The sequence below is a fragment of the Miscanthus floridulus genome, chromosome 7 (genome assembly GCF_019320115.1).
Source record: "Miscanthus floridulus cultivar M001 chromosome 7, ASM1932011v1, whole genome shotgun sequence".
Classification (NCBI taxonomy): Eukaryota; Viridiplantae; Streptophyta; class Magnoliopsida; order Poales; family Poaceae; genus Miscanthus; species Miscanthus floridulus.
The window spans coordinates 63,816,656-63,831,133 of record NC_089586.1 but is presented as its reverse complement, the minus strand read 5'-3'; the positions used below and the strand labels follow the sequence as shown (position 1 = coordinate 63,831,133).

Sequence of the window (14,478 nt, the reverse complement as noted above, 5' to 3'; positions counted from 1 at the left end):
ATTTATCAATGAAGGCTTTTTGTGCGTGTGATTCTCCATTGTTTAAAAAATTGGAGTTGTTCGGAATTTTGTTGAGGAATTTGGTTTGGTTTATTGTTCTCTCTAATCCCTAGGTCAGATATGATTTTCATGGTTTTGTTCAAGAATCCATATAATATGTGTTCCTCTTATTGATATTTTTATCAACCAATTTTATTTTGTTTAGACGTTGTAAGGAGAATGGACCCTAGGCACATTTACTTTAGATTTTGGTGGTTTGATGACCAACACAACCAAATTGAACTAATGGATTTGTAAATAATTGTTTTGTAGTTCAATAGGATGCAAAATATGACTCGGACGAAGGCGATGTGATGATCCGATGATAACATCTCAAGAAAGATATGTGAAGATGCATATAAGATATACAAGGTCAAGCAAAGTCTAAGCACGAAGATTAGAACCAAGCCGGACGTAAGATCGCGAAGAAATGAGCCTAGCAGAGGTGATCGGACGTAGCCCTACGAGTGACTGGACGCTTCGATCAAGTGCTAGGCAACATCAGGCGTCGGCAGCTGTGACCGGACACTGACCGAAGTAGTGACCGGACACACCGGTGACACTGTTCATTGTCACGGCAGTGTGTTTAGCGTGACCGGACGCTGATCGAAGCCGTGACTGGACGCACCGGTGATACTGTTCATTGTCACGGCAGTGTGTTCAGCGTGACCGGACGCAGCAGACTGGACAACCGGACGCACGATGTGCAGCGTCCGATCGTTTCCAGAGGTTCCAAAACGACATAGTTGCGACCGAACACGTCCGGTGGCATGTGACTGGACGCCATCAGCGTCCGATCAGTTGATCGCACCGAAGATCAAGTGACCATTGTTAGTGACTGGACACGGCCGGTCAGGACGTGATCAGCGTCCGGTCAGTAACAGAAAAGTGGGTTTCGTCCTCAACGGCTACTTTCTCAGTGGGGCTTATAGATAGACCCTCAACCGGCCATTTGAGTTAGAGTGGAGCTAAGAAAACATACAAGGGCGTTGATACACCATTTTAGTGATCTCCACTTGCATAGTGCTTAGTGATTCATTAGGTGATTAGCGTAGGTGCTTTGCGAAGTGTTTTGTTTGATTAGACCACCGTTTATGCGTTTGCTCTAGGTTTAGGCCTAGTGTTTAGTGAGGTTTGCATTCCTCTTACCACTCGGTGCTTGCGCACACCATTGTTGTACATCGAAGGGGTTTGTAGTCTTGCGAGATCACATCAACCGTGTTTGTGGTGTGGCCGCCACAATGTACCGAAGGGAACAGGGCCCGTAATGTTTCGGTCGGAAGCTTGATAGTGAAGACGGCGAGAGCGGTCTTGGAGAGGTTTGTCGGAAGGCACATCGGAGACCCACTTGCGCGTGGAGAAGGCCCAGGGCTATCCACGGAGTTATCCGATTAGGAGCTTGGCCCTTGCGAGGGATTCCTTGCGAGGGGCTCCAACGAGGACTAGGAGAAAGCTTGTGCGCTTTTCGATACCTCATAAAAATATCGGAGTAATCGATGAGTGTTTGCATATCACTATCTTACTCTTTAGCTTCCGCGTTTACATTGTTTGCATAACTCTTTTTTGTGGTAGAGATAGCAACACACTAGCAAAACCATAGTTGCACATTTAGATAATTTATCTTTTTGCATAGGTTTTGCTAAAGTTAAAAAAAGAGGCCATAGTTTAGAGTTAGACTTTAAATTGTCTAATTCACCCCCTTCCTCTTAGGCGTCACGGTCCCCTTTCAGACGTGACATGCAAGAATGAAGGTTCACATTGGGTGTACAAATACTATCGTGGTTTTGAGTATGACTCTTGCTGGCATCTTGCCTTCCCTTGGGTTACCTTAAACCAAAAATGATCCTTGTTGTTGGAGTGTTCTTAAAGTTTGATGAAACATTATATGTGAAAGCATCTAGGCCTCTAGTTGGGTTTCGGTGATTAATGACAATACGTGATTACTATGACTAACGCGTGTTTTTCAGAGGCAATTAAGTTAGGTCATAGTAATGAAGATCGATTGAGCTATCATGGTGGTCATGCCCTTACGATGAGAATTGTTTTTGGTTTGATAAGGATGGACTAGTTCTAAGTATCGATTGGAGTGAAAGAGACACTTAGAGTAGTTTAAGACTTTATTTTTTTCTTTGGCTGTACTATTAAGGGGGTATGGACGGATAGCTTGATCTAGGTGAGTCTAGTGAGTTAGGTGTGGTGCTCATTTGCTAAATCTAGCACTAGGTAGCTCCTAAGAAGCCCTTAGATCCTTTAGAGGAAACTTCATTCACATATGATCGAAAGTTGAAAGTGAATGGAGGGTCAAATACTGATCGGATGCTGGCTCCGGGGTGATCGGACGCTGGCGCAGAGTCCAGTCAATTCATTTGATTAAGGTGAAATCGTCTGGTGCGACCGGACGCTGAGAGATGAAGTGACCGGATGTTTTGTTCCAGCGTCTGGTCGAGTCCAGTAAGGTTCTAGAGAGGGAAAATCATGACCGGACGTGTCCGATCAGTGTTGATCGGACGTTGTCCAGCGTCGGGTCACATTTTAAACACAGGAGTTCAGGGAGAACGGACAGCGTCAGGTCACATTTTAAACACAGGAGTTCAGGGAGAACTGACCGGAGCATCTGGTCAACATGATCGGAGCGTTCGGTTACCCCGCAGAAGCACATAACGGTTCGTTTTTCAGCCATGGTTATAAATACTTCCTCTATTCGTGTGTGGGGTTATTTTTGCTCACTCCTAATAGCTGAGAAACACCTTTGAGAGTGCTAAGAAGAGCAAGGTCCTAGTGAGATGATTGAGATTTGAGAATCCCAAAGAGAGTCCTCATTAGTGAGATCAAGAGTAGCAAACTGTGCATCCACTCTTCTCATTAGGCTTGTCGTGGTCAAGTGAGAGTTCGTGCTTGTTACTTTTGGTGATCACCATCACCTAGACGGCTTGGTGGTGATTGGGAGTTTGGTGATCATCTAGCGGAGCTTGTGGAAGACCCAACTCGAGTTGTGAGCGGTTGTGGGTGATTCACCGCGATGGAGTGTCAAAGAATCAACCCGTAGAGAGCACTTGATCCTTGCGCGGATTAAGGGGGAGCTACACCTTTACGCGGGTGCTCCAACAAGGACTAGTGGGGAGTGGCGACTCTCCGATATCTCGGTAAAATATCGCCATGTTCCTCATTCTCTATTTACTTTGAGCAATTTAATTTTTGTCTTTTACATTCATAGAATTGCCATGCTAGAGTATGATTGGAACATAGGTTGCTAAACTTTTATGCGGTAGATCAATAGAAACACTTTCTAGGCACAAGGGGTTAATTGGGCTAACCATAGGACTTAATTATTACAAAGAAATTTAGAATTAGCTTAATTCACCTCCTCTCTTGGGCATCTTGATCATTTCAATTGGTATTGGAGTCTCGTGCTCACGTATTTAGGCTTAACCGCTTAGAGAAAGATATCTCACTAGGATAGACCTCCTATCTTTGAGGATGATTTTTCATATTGAAAAATCCGCATGGAGGCGTATTTAGAAGCTCTAGATGTTGGAATACTTAGAGCTATCTCACAAGACTTCCTAAAACCTCGGGATGCTACAAACCTACAAGGCGATGAGGTGAATTACGAAAAATGGAATGCAAAGGCTCGAAACACCATCTTTGGAGGCCTTTGCAAAGATGTGTTATTCGGGTGAGGAATCACAAAGACGCCCATGCACTATGGTCAGACGTTTGTGCGCTCCATGAGGGAACAAAGAGTGACCGTGAGGAACGCTATCATCTTGTCATGAAAAAGCTTAACTCTTTTGAGATTGTTCTCAAAGAATGTGCTAATGAAATGTATTCACGCTTGAATGTTCTTGTAGAGAAAGTCAATGGGCTTGGACTCACTCAAATGCAACCATCTGATATTGTAAGAAAGATCTTGAGTGTCCTTCCCATTGACAAATATAGGCATATTATGACCGTGCTTCATTAAGGTGATTTTTCCATCGCTACACCAATACAAATCTTGGAAAAGATCAATGCTCATTAGATGTAAATGCACATCACACCACAAGATGGCTCATCCTCTACTAAGAAGAAAGAAAAAGACTTAGCATTTAAAGCTGGCTAAGAGAAGGGCAAAGCAAGGCTTGCGTATGAGGGCTCAAGTGATGATGAAGTTGATGATGCAAGCCTTGCTCTTATGGTGAAAAGAACCGCTAAGATGCTAAAGAAGCTCAGTAAGAGTGGCATCAAGTTCGATGGCAAGAAGAAGTTCTTCACAAGCTCTAGAAGGAAGCCAATCTCCGAGATGGATTGCTATAATTGTAGAGAACTTGGTCATCTAGCACATCAATGCACAAAGCCTAAGAAAGACAAGTACAAGTACAAGGGCAAAAAAGATGACTCAAGCAATAAAGAAGAAGATGAGAAAAAGAAAAATAAGCCATACAAGAAGAGAGATGGTAAGAATGACTTTCATAAGAAAAAGAAAAGTGGAAAGGCATACATCGTCGGTGATTGGCTCACGAACATTGATTCATCTAGTGGCTCATCCGATGATAGTGACAATGAGAAGGTGATCGCCATTGTTATTGACTCTTCATCATCTTCACCGTCACCATCGTCATCATCCTCTACACACCTATGCCTTATGGCCAAGGGTGAACTCATGTGTTTAGTTTGCCCATGAGTGCCAAACTCCACCACCATAACCCTTACCAAGCATGCTAGACCTTTTGCTTTCAATGCTCATTACATGCTTAGAAAGGATTCTAGTGGAAAGATAAAAGTCATGTTCTTACGACCTCCAAACAAGAATAGACTTAAGAAAATTTGGGTTGCAAAGTCACTTGTTGAGAAGGTGAAGGACCCTCAATAAGTTTAGGTTCCTAAAGCTTGATTTCTTATGTGTAGGTGAACTACAAGACCGGTGAAAATCATTGGGTTATTGATCAAAGTTCAGCTAGGCGCTGGGCGGAATCTAGGCGCTGACCCTCAGCCTAGTGCCTAGGCGGGATTAATCGCGCCTAGGCGTTCCTAGGCGTTTTTCTAGGCGTTTTCCAATACATACTTAAATTTATTAATACATACTTAAGTACTTAAAAGAAAAGAAAAAATAGAAGACCAATGGTCATGGAACAGGGAGAAAAGAGAAGAAAGGCCCATAAAAACGGCCCAACCCACCTTATCCACCGTTAAAAACGGCCCAGCGCACCTTCTCCACGCCTCCTCCCACACCGCCGCCGCCCGAGCGCCTGCGCCCGCCCGAGCGCCCGCCGCCCGCGCACGCGCCCGCCGCCGACCGCACAAGCCCACGCGAGCGCCCACCGCCGCTCGCAGCTCCTCCTCCCCCACCGACGACCTCCGCCAGGCGCTCCTCCACCACCACCGCCGCCTGCGCAAGCCCGCGCGAGCGCCCGCCGCCGCTCGTAGCTCCTCCTCCCCCACCGACGACCTCCGCCAGGCGCTCCTCCACCACCACCGTCGCCCGCGCAAGCCCGCGCGAGCGCCCGCCGCTGCTCGAAGCTCCTCCCCCACCGACGACCTCCGCCAGGCGCTCCACCACCACCGCCGCCGCCGACGAGCCACCGCCGCCTAGGGGTCCGCCTACCCCCATAGGCGAGGCGGACACCCTCCGACTAGAGCCTAGTCGCGCCTAGTCGCGCCTAGGCGAGCGCCTAGCGGAACTATGTTATTGATAGTGGTTGCACACAATATATAACCGGTGATCCTCGTATGTTCACCTCATTAGATGAAGAAGTAGATGGACAAGAAAGAATCACATTTGGAGATAATTCTAAGGGCAAGGTTAAAGGATTAGGCAAAGTGGCAATATCAAATGATCATTCTATCTCAAATGTGCTCTATGTTGCTTCATTGAGCTTCAACTTGCTATCCGTTGGACAATTATGTGATCTTGGCTTTCAATGCTTGTTCACCGAGAAAAAAGTTGTATCTAAGAAGGATGATGATCAAGTGATATTCAAAGGATTTAGATACAACAACCTATACTTAGTGGATTTCATCTCTGAAGATGCTAACTTGAAAACATGTCTATTCACTAAAACAACACTTGGGTGGCTATGGCATAGAAGACTTGCTCATGTTGAAATAAGCTCACTCAAGAAGCTAATGAAGAATGATTTGGTGAGATGATTGAAGGATGTGAAGTTTGAGAAGAACAAGCTTTATAGTGCATGTCAAGCCGACAAGCAAGTTGCAAATACTCATTCAACAAAAGATTTCATGTCAACCACAAGAGTGCTAGAACTCCTTCACATGGACTTATTTGGACCAACAACATACAAGAGTTTGGGAGGAAATCTTTATTATTTTGTGATTGTTGATGACTATTCAAGATACACATGTGTATTCTTCCTTCATGACAAATTCGAAGTTGCATCTTGCTTCAAGAAGTTTGCCAAGAGAGCACAAGATGAATTTGAAGTGAAGCTCAAAAAGATTAGAAGTGACAACGACAAAGAATTTGACAACACAAACATAGTAGCCTATTGTGAAGAAGTTGGGATCAAGCATGAGGTCTCCGCAACATATACTCCTCAACAAAATGGTGTAGTTGAGAGAAAGATTCGGACATTGATCACTCTTGTAAGAACAATGCTAGATGAGTACAACACCCTCGAAGCTTTATGGGCGGAAGCTATCAATAGCGCATGCTATGCATCCAACCACCTATTCCTTCAAAAGTTTCTTGACAAGACATCTTATGAGTTGCTCAATGGGAAGAAGCCGAACGTCTCCTTTTTTAGGGTGTTTGGTTGCAAATGCTACATGTACAAGAAGCGACAACATCTAGAGAAGTTTCAAAGATGTTGTGATATTGGTTTTCTTGTTGGTTACTCATCAAAGTCCAAAGCATATAGAGTATTTAATCATGCCACTGGCTTAGTTGAAGAAACATATGATGTGAAATTTGATGAATCTAACGGCTCTCAAGGAGCACATGAGAATCTTGATGTAGGTGATGAACCATTGAGAGAGGCTATGAAGAATATTCCGGTGAGAGACATCAAGCCAAAAGATGAAGATGATGTACAAGTCATTGATCAACCTTCTTCATCAAGTGTGCCACAAGGTGTCAATGATTGGAGAGCTTACATTCTTTCTTGGTTTTCAAGTCAAGCAAATAAGAGAAGGGATTTTCATCTCTCAAGAGAAATATATAAATAATCTTCTTAAGAGATTCAAGATGGATGAATGTAAGTCAATCAAGACACCAATGCCAATTAATGGACTTCTCGACCTAGATGAGGGAGATAACATGGTTGATCAAACTCTCTACCGCTCTATGATTGGTAGCTTGTTATATTTAACCGCATCTAGGTCCGACATCATGTTTTGTGTGAGTATGTGTGCTAGATTTCAAGCTAATCCTAAGGAAACTCATTTAATTATCGTTAAAAGAATCCTTAGGTATCTTAAGCACACATCAAGCATTGGCCTTTGGTATCCCAAAGGAGTTATGTTTGAATTAAGTTGGCTATTCCGATTCGGATTATGTCGGTTGCAAAGTGGATAGAAAAAGCACATCCGGACGGTGCCATTTGCTTGGTAGATCACTTGTGTCTTGGTCCTCCAAGAAACAAAATAGTGTGGCTTTGTCCACCGCCGAAGCGGAATACATTGCTGCGGGTGCTTGTTGTGCACAAATTCTTTATATAAAATAAACTTTGCTAGACTATGGTGTAGTTCTAGAAAAAGTATCTCTTTTGTGCGACAATGAAAGTGCGGTAAAACTTGCAAATAATGCGGTTCAACACTCTCGCACCAAGCACATAGATATCCACCATCACTTTCTTAGAGATCATGTTGCAAAGAATGATATTTTATTAGAAGGTGAGGACCGAGGATCAATTGACGGATATCTTCATTAAACCGCTAGATGAGGCGACTTTTTGTCGATTGCGGAATGAGCTCAATGTTCTTGATTTTAGTAACTTCACTAAAAAATAAGCTTGTGTTGTCCCTTGCATTGCATTGTAATATACAACATGTTTACTTTTTATGGTAATGCATATAGGGCTTGTCTAACATGGTTAAGATAACCGCCGAAAACCGAGTGAAGAAGCTTAACCTTAGATCAAACTTGATAAGCAACTAGATTTACTTTTAAGTATTGCATTGCATATGCATGAATGTTACTTTGTCGTTTATCTTAAATTGCCCTCTTATTGCCTATTTTCTTAAAAAGAATTATAGACTAAGGCAAAATATTTTAAAAAATTTGAGGGTTTGAGAGAGGTCACTCACATCAGTCCTAATTGATGTTTATTTGGATCTTATTGAAGTTGGGATTTGATTGGGAACAGGCAGCACGAAGGACTTTGAAGATTTACTGGAAAAAGGGTGATCGGACGTTGCACCGAACTTTGATGTCCAGCGTTCAGTCAGTTCATAGGAGGTGAACTGCTGTCGAGAAGGAGTGATCGGACGCTGAAATAGTACTTTCCCAGCGTCCGGTCAGATGGCGATCCAGCGTCCTATCGAGCGAAGAAGACGAAGTCAGGATCGATCGGACTCTGGCTGCGTCTGGTCAGCGATGATCGGACGCGTCCGGTTGCGATTCCAGGAGTTTTGGACCTCTCTGGAATCGATCGGACGCTGGGTGGCAGCATTCGGTCGCTGGCACCGGAGCGTTCGGTCAAGTAGAAAACATGCGGTCTCTGGACTCTTTCCTGTTTCCTTTTCTGTTACATCATGGGGGCCACCTTATAACCGCAGCGTCGCGCCTTGTTTTGACCCAATCTGCTTGAGCCCGCACCGACATCGCCGCCCGTGCGCTGTCGCTCGCGCCGTGCTCCTGCGCCGCCGCTTGCGCTGTGCTCCTACACCGTCCGCGCCCTTCCTGTGCTGCCGCGCTCGTACGCCGTCGCCACTGCGCCGCTATGCCTCTGCTCTACGCGCCCTAGCTCTAGCGCCGCAGTAGTGCGCCCGCGCCTTCATGTCGTCGTGTAGCCGCCCTAGCGCCGCCGCACCACTGCCATGAGTTCTCCCGTGCCCTAGCGTCGCTCTACTCCGTCATCCACGCGCTAGCGCCGCCACCAGACTTGTCGGAACCCTAGCTGTCCTCCGCACCGGAGACTCTACTGCCATCCTTGTGCTCGTGTCCTTGTTGCATTGCTCGACCGTCGAGCTTCGCCGCAACCCTAACCCTTGACATTCAGTTGCTGACCCGGTGGTTCCCCGTTTCTTTCCTCTTCTCGTCGATTCGCCGGTTCGTAAGGTAGCAATCCCATGTTTTCAAATTCGTATCCATTGCTTGTTTTCTTAGGGTTTCGTATCTCTAGATATATTATATTTATTTGTATATCCTATCTATTCTATCGTGCAACGAGTTGGTGCCGTTGTGGTCCCATTGACAGTTGTCATTTAACTCGGGGCCAAGCTCGCGTGTATGGATCGAGGCCAAGCCTCGGAAGTGACAGTTGGTTGTTGATCTTTGTCAACGACAGTTATTCTTTTTAGATCCATCAGATGGCTCGTGTCAAGAATGTCAGAGGTGGTCCCGGTGATGAGGATCCAAGGCCCCCGCCTCGCCAGCCTAGAAATGCAGAAGGCAAAGACGATAAAGAAGCTAGCAACGAGGAAGCGCAAGTATCCTGATGCAGATACAGCGAGAGCAGCCGTAGTTGCAGAGGTCACAGAGCGCGTAGAAAGAGGAGGTGCTTGGAGTGGTGTTGTTATTGCAGATCAGCTTTCTTCATCTACGAGGGCTGCACTTGAGTAGGTTGAGCGCTGTCATGGTGGTCCAGCTGGGACTCTCGTAGTTGGAGTTCGGCTTATCGCTATTGATGAGAGTCAGTCTCTTGGGGAGCCTCAGCAGTAGCCATAGCCAGTAGAACAGAATCAGGAGGGAGAGCAGGACGAGGAGACAGAGCAGGCACCTCAGCCACAGCTTCGCCGCTTTGGTCGTACTCGTGCTCCAGTCACACCGAGGTCAGAGATACAGCGGAGGGGTTCTCGCCCACCGCCTAGACCACAGGGTTCGCCTCCAGTGACTCACTTGGATTTGTGGGCCGCCACGTCCAAGCAGGTTCAACATCTCAGATTTGTGGACTTTGAGCAGTGGTTTCCGCTGAGGCGGGATGAGCGTGCTTCAGAGGGTTTCTACACACATCTGTAGGAAGATTTTTATAATGCATATCTTAACAGTGGGGCAGTATTCAGACCTCAGCGGGTGTGCAACATTGAGACCATTGTAGCAGCAGCTGGAGAGCATATCGTCCTTACCTAGCTTACCTGCCAGGGCTGACGGATTTACTTGGACAGACAGGCTTATATGTTCCATCTTAGGTCCGTCAGTTCTATGCTACACTCTGGATTAACCCGCAGCACAGATTTATACACTTTGCATTTAGAGGCAGAGATTATAGGCTGACGAGCACTAGGGTCAGAGAGATACTTAGACTTCAGGAGCAGCACGTTCGGCTACATGAGGTTTGCTATGGACAAACAACGCCTCCCAGACACCCTCACGGCGGTCTTGTGCCCCCTACAGATCTAGTCCACCATTGTTTTACAGAGCCAAAGGGTCGAGCTAGACACCCAGTGATCTCACTCCTACAGCTAGAGTGCTGGATGTTATTATGAGGACACTGCTTCTGAGGATGGGGTATCGCGAGGGCTTGACTCGTATACAGTTGTGGTTACTAAACTCTCTGATGCAGCAGACAGTGTTTGATATTTGGGATCTCCTTCTATCAGAGATGGAGGATACTATTGTAGAGGGGTTCAGGGGTCACAGGCAGTTGCCATATGCTCACTGGGTTACATTCTTTGATCCACAGGGTAGTTATTATGAGGCCATCAGAGATGCTGACAGAGTATAGTGGTGCTACTATAGAGTTCCCTGCATACAACATGACTCAGATGATCTGTCATAGTGCAGTGAGGACACCCAGCGAGCCGAGCCGACGTCCAGAGGTGTCAGAGACTGCAGCTCAGCAGGATGTGACCATCAGGAGCATAGTAGCTATAGAGGAGGAGCAGCTTGATGCTTAACAGGAGGGGATTGTCGTGAGCGACCCTAGTGACAACTCAGATGATGACTATCAGCTTATTCCTCAGATGCTTCCACGTCGACATGACCATGAGGCTGGTAGTTCTAGTTCAGCTCCACCTGCACCGCAGACAGACCCCGCTCTACTTGCCATACTTGAGCAGATGAGGCAGGATCAGGCTCGCTAGGCTCAGGAGACAACTGCCACTTTTGCTCAGTTTCAGACTAGGCAGGATGAGTTCCAGCGATAGCAGTAGGCAATCCAGCAGCAGCAGCAGGCTATACAGCAGCAGCAGCAGGCCGTGCATCAGTAGCAGCTTCTCATGCAGCAGTAGCTACTGGGGTTTATACAGCATGTTGTGATAGCTATTGGGGCTCCACCGCCACAACTTTCACTCCAGCTTGGTCAGCCTGCCACCACTTCTATGACTCCAGCATTACAGCCTAGTGGGCTTCAGAGTCAGGGATAGCCACCAGCATAGTTTGCTTTACCTACAGAGTAGGTGTTCAAGTGGTTTGCCTCACCAGTGCTAGCCCCGTAGTTCACACCTTTTCGGACGGGCTTTACATCGGCTCAGACTTCTTCACTGCTAGTGCCATATACCTCAGTCTCTAGGAGCCTTGGAGCGACTTTCAGTGAGTTGACAGGGCAGCCTACTCTGCCATATTTACATGTCCTAGGTCCTTCTATAGTTGCACCTATTACCGGGACTACAAGACGCTCCCTTCTTCTGTTGCATCATCAGAGCCGCCTGCTTCAGTGATACCTGCACAGTCTACGCCGCCCTAGTCCCTAATCCAACCCAGACCGCTTCAGCATCGTTTCCAGCTACACAGGGTCAAACAACTCAGAGCTCAGGGTTAGATGATGATGACACACAGTTTTAGCTCGCTCCTCGTACCTCAGCGCCCGACTCATCCGCTGCAGCCCCGCCGATCGACCCTTAGGTTTTGGTGTTTGACGCCAAAGGGGGAAAGGGATCAAGTATGTTAGACTAAGGGGGAGCGACTTAGGGGGAGCTTAGTATTCTATTATATTTGGTTTTTATGTGTGATATACTATTATGCATTCATGTGTGTTTACTTTCATGCATCAAACTATATTTATGTGATAGTGATATCTACGTGATCGTGATATTTGACATGTGTGCTCTCTACTTTGAATCTTTTATTTGTCATATCACTAGTGTTATGCTCATTTGCTTTGCTTTCGCGTTTTACTCCGATGCAAATGAGTTTTATTACTAGTACTCATGCTTATTTTATATCTTTTGAGTACATCATGTTGGCTTGGGTCAGATAAGCTTTCCTAACTCCTTTGTTCTTATTATAAAAAACTTATATGAACCAAGCATGTTAAAAACCTCAACTCTTTCACATACTCGAGGTGGTATTGTCATCAATCTTCATAAAGGGGGAGATTGAAAGCATCTAGACCCCTAGTTGGGTTTCGGTGATTAATGACAATATGTGATTACTATGACTAACATGTGTTTTGCTGAGGCAATTAAGTTAAGTAATGGTAATGAAGATCGATTGGGCTATCATGGTGGTCATGCCCCTACGATGGAAATCATTTTGGTTTTCAAAGGATGAACGACAAGGTTAAGGATGGACTAGTTCTAAGTGTCGATTGGAGTGAAAGAGACACTTAGAGTAGTTTAGGTCTTTATTTTTTTCTTTGGCCATACTATTAAGGGGGGTATGGACGGGTAGCTTGACCTAGGTAAGTCTAGTGAGTTAGGTGCGGTGCACATTTGCTAAATCTAGCACTAGGTAGCTCCTAAGAAGCCCTTAGATCTTTTGGAGCAAATTTTATTCACATATGATCGAAAGTTGGAAGTGAATGGAGGGTCAAATACTAACCGGACGCTGGCTCTGGTGTGATCAGACGCTGGCGTAGAGACCGGTCAGTTCATTTGATCAAGGTGAAATCGTATGGTGCAACTGGACGCTGAGAGGTGAAGTGACCGGACGTTGAGTCCTAGCGTCCGGTCGACTCCAGTAAGGTTCTAGAGAGGGAAAATCACGATCGGACGCTGTCCAGCGTTCGGTCACATTTTAAACACTGGAGTTCGGGGAGAATTGACCGGAGCGTCTGGTCAACACGATCGGAGCGTCCGGTCACCCCGCATAAGCACATAACGGTTCGTTTTTCAGCCATGGTTATAAATACTTCCTCCATTCGTGTGTGGGGTTACTTTTGCTCATTCTAATAGCTGAGAAACACTTTTGAGAGTGCCAAGAAGAGTAAGGTCCTAGTGAGGTGATTGAGATTTGAGAATCCCAAAGAGAGCCCTCATTAGTGAGATCAAGAGTAGCAAAGTGTGCATCCACCCTTCTCATTAGGCTTGTCGTGGTCAAGTGAGAGTTCGTGCTTGTTACTCTTGGTGATCGCCATCACCTAGACAGCTTAGTGGTGATTGGGAGTTTAGTGATCATTCGGCGGAGCTTGTGGATGACCCAACTCAAGTTATGAGCGGTTGTGGTTGATTCACCATGACGGAGTGTCAAAGAATCAACCCGTAGAGAGCACTTGATCCTTGCACGGATCAAGGGGGAGCTACACCCTTGCGTGGGTGCTCCAACGAGGACTAGTAGGGAGTGGCGATTCTCTGATACCTCGGCAAAACATCGTCGCGTTCCTTCTTTATTTACTTTGAGCATTTACTTTGAGCAATTCAATTCTTGTCATTTACATTCATAGAATTGTCATGCTAGAGTAGGATTGGAACATAGGTTGCTAAACTTTTATGCGGTAGATCAATAGAAACACTTTCTAGGCATAAGGGGTTAATTGGGCTAACCATAGGACTTAATTATTGCAAAGAAATTTAGAATTAGCCAATTCACCCCCTCTCTTGGGCATCTTGATCCTTTCAATATGCCCCGTTGATTTTGATTTTTAATGATTTGGACAAAATTTGATACTTGCTCCCTTCATAGTTTCAACTTAGTTATTTTTACTTATTTTTGTTCTGATTCTACCGTATAATCTTTTAACGTGGCAAGAGGCCGCATAGTTTTGTTAACTAGTGCTCCCTTCAAAAAGTGGAGAAAAAGGTATGTTGAATTCTTTCTTTATTTGCATGGTCATTTTTAGTTTTTTTCACATGCATTGCAATGCACATTCTAATGTGATAGTTCAAAGTTTGTAAATACTGAGTGTAAAGTTTTGAATCTATTGACACCAAAATTTGGTTCGAGAAGATGAGGGCCCCAATGTCTAAATTCGTCAAAAGAAAGCCAAGATATTCAGTAAGGATCGGCTAACCAAGTTGCCAAGATAACGTCGTCATTCCAAGGAAGTGTGGACCCTATTGGCAGAACCAAAAGACAAAGCAAGAAGACACGTCAGACTTCATAAAAGGGAAAGATTGAGGTCAAGTTATCGTAATTTAGGAAATTTTATTTTCTTTTCCAAATTTTGTAGCCGGTCTTGTTCG

At 45.5% G+C, this 14,478-nt stretch overlaps 1 protein-coding gene across 1 annotated transcript; it reads right to left on the bottom strand.

Annotated features, from left to right (window-relative positions):
• Window positions 1-5,197: 5,197 nt before the first annotated feature.
• On the bottom strand, window positions 5,198-5,629 carry LOC136465577 (uncharacterized). Its single transcript, XM_066464254.1, has one exon. The coding sequence runs from the start codon at window positions 5,627-5,629 to the stop codon at window positions 5,198-5,200; it is 432 nt and encodes a 143-aa protein (XP_066320351.1).
• Window positions 5,630-14,478: the final 8,849 nt, after the last annotated feature.

Coding starts and splice junctions, on each gene's coding strand:
- LOC136465577 (XM_066464254.1), bottom strand. CDS start 5,629: ATGGGGGTAGGCGGACCCCTAGGCGGCGGTGGCTCGTCGGCGGCGGCG.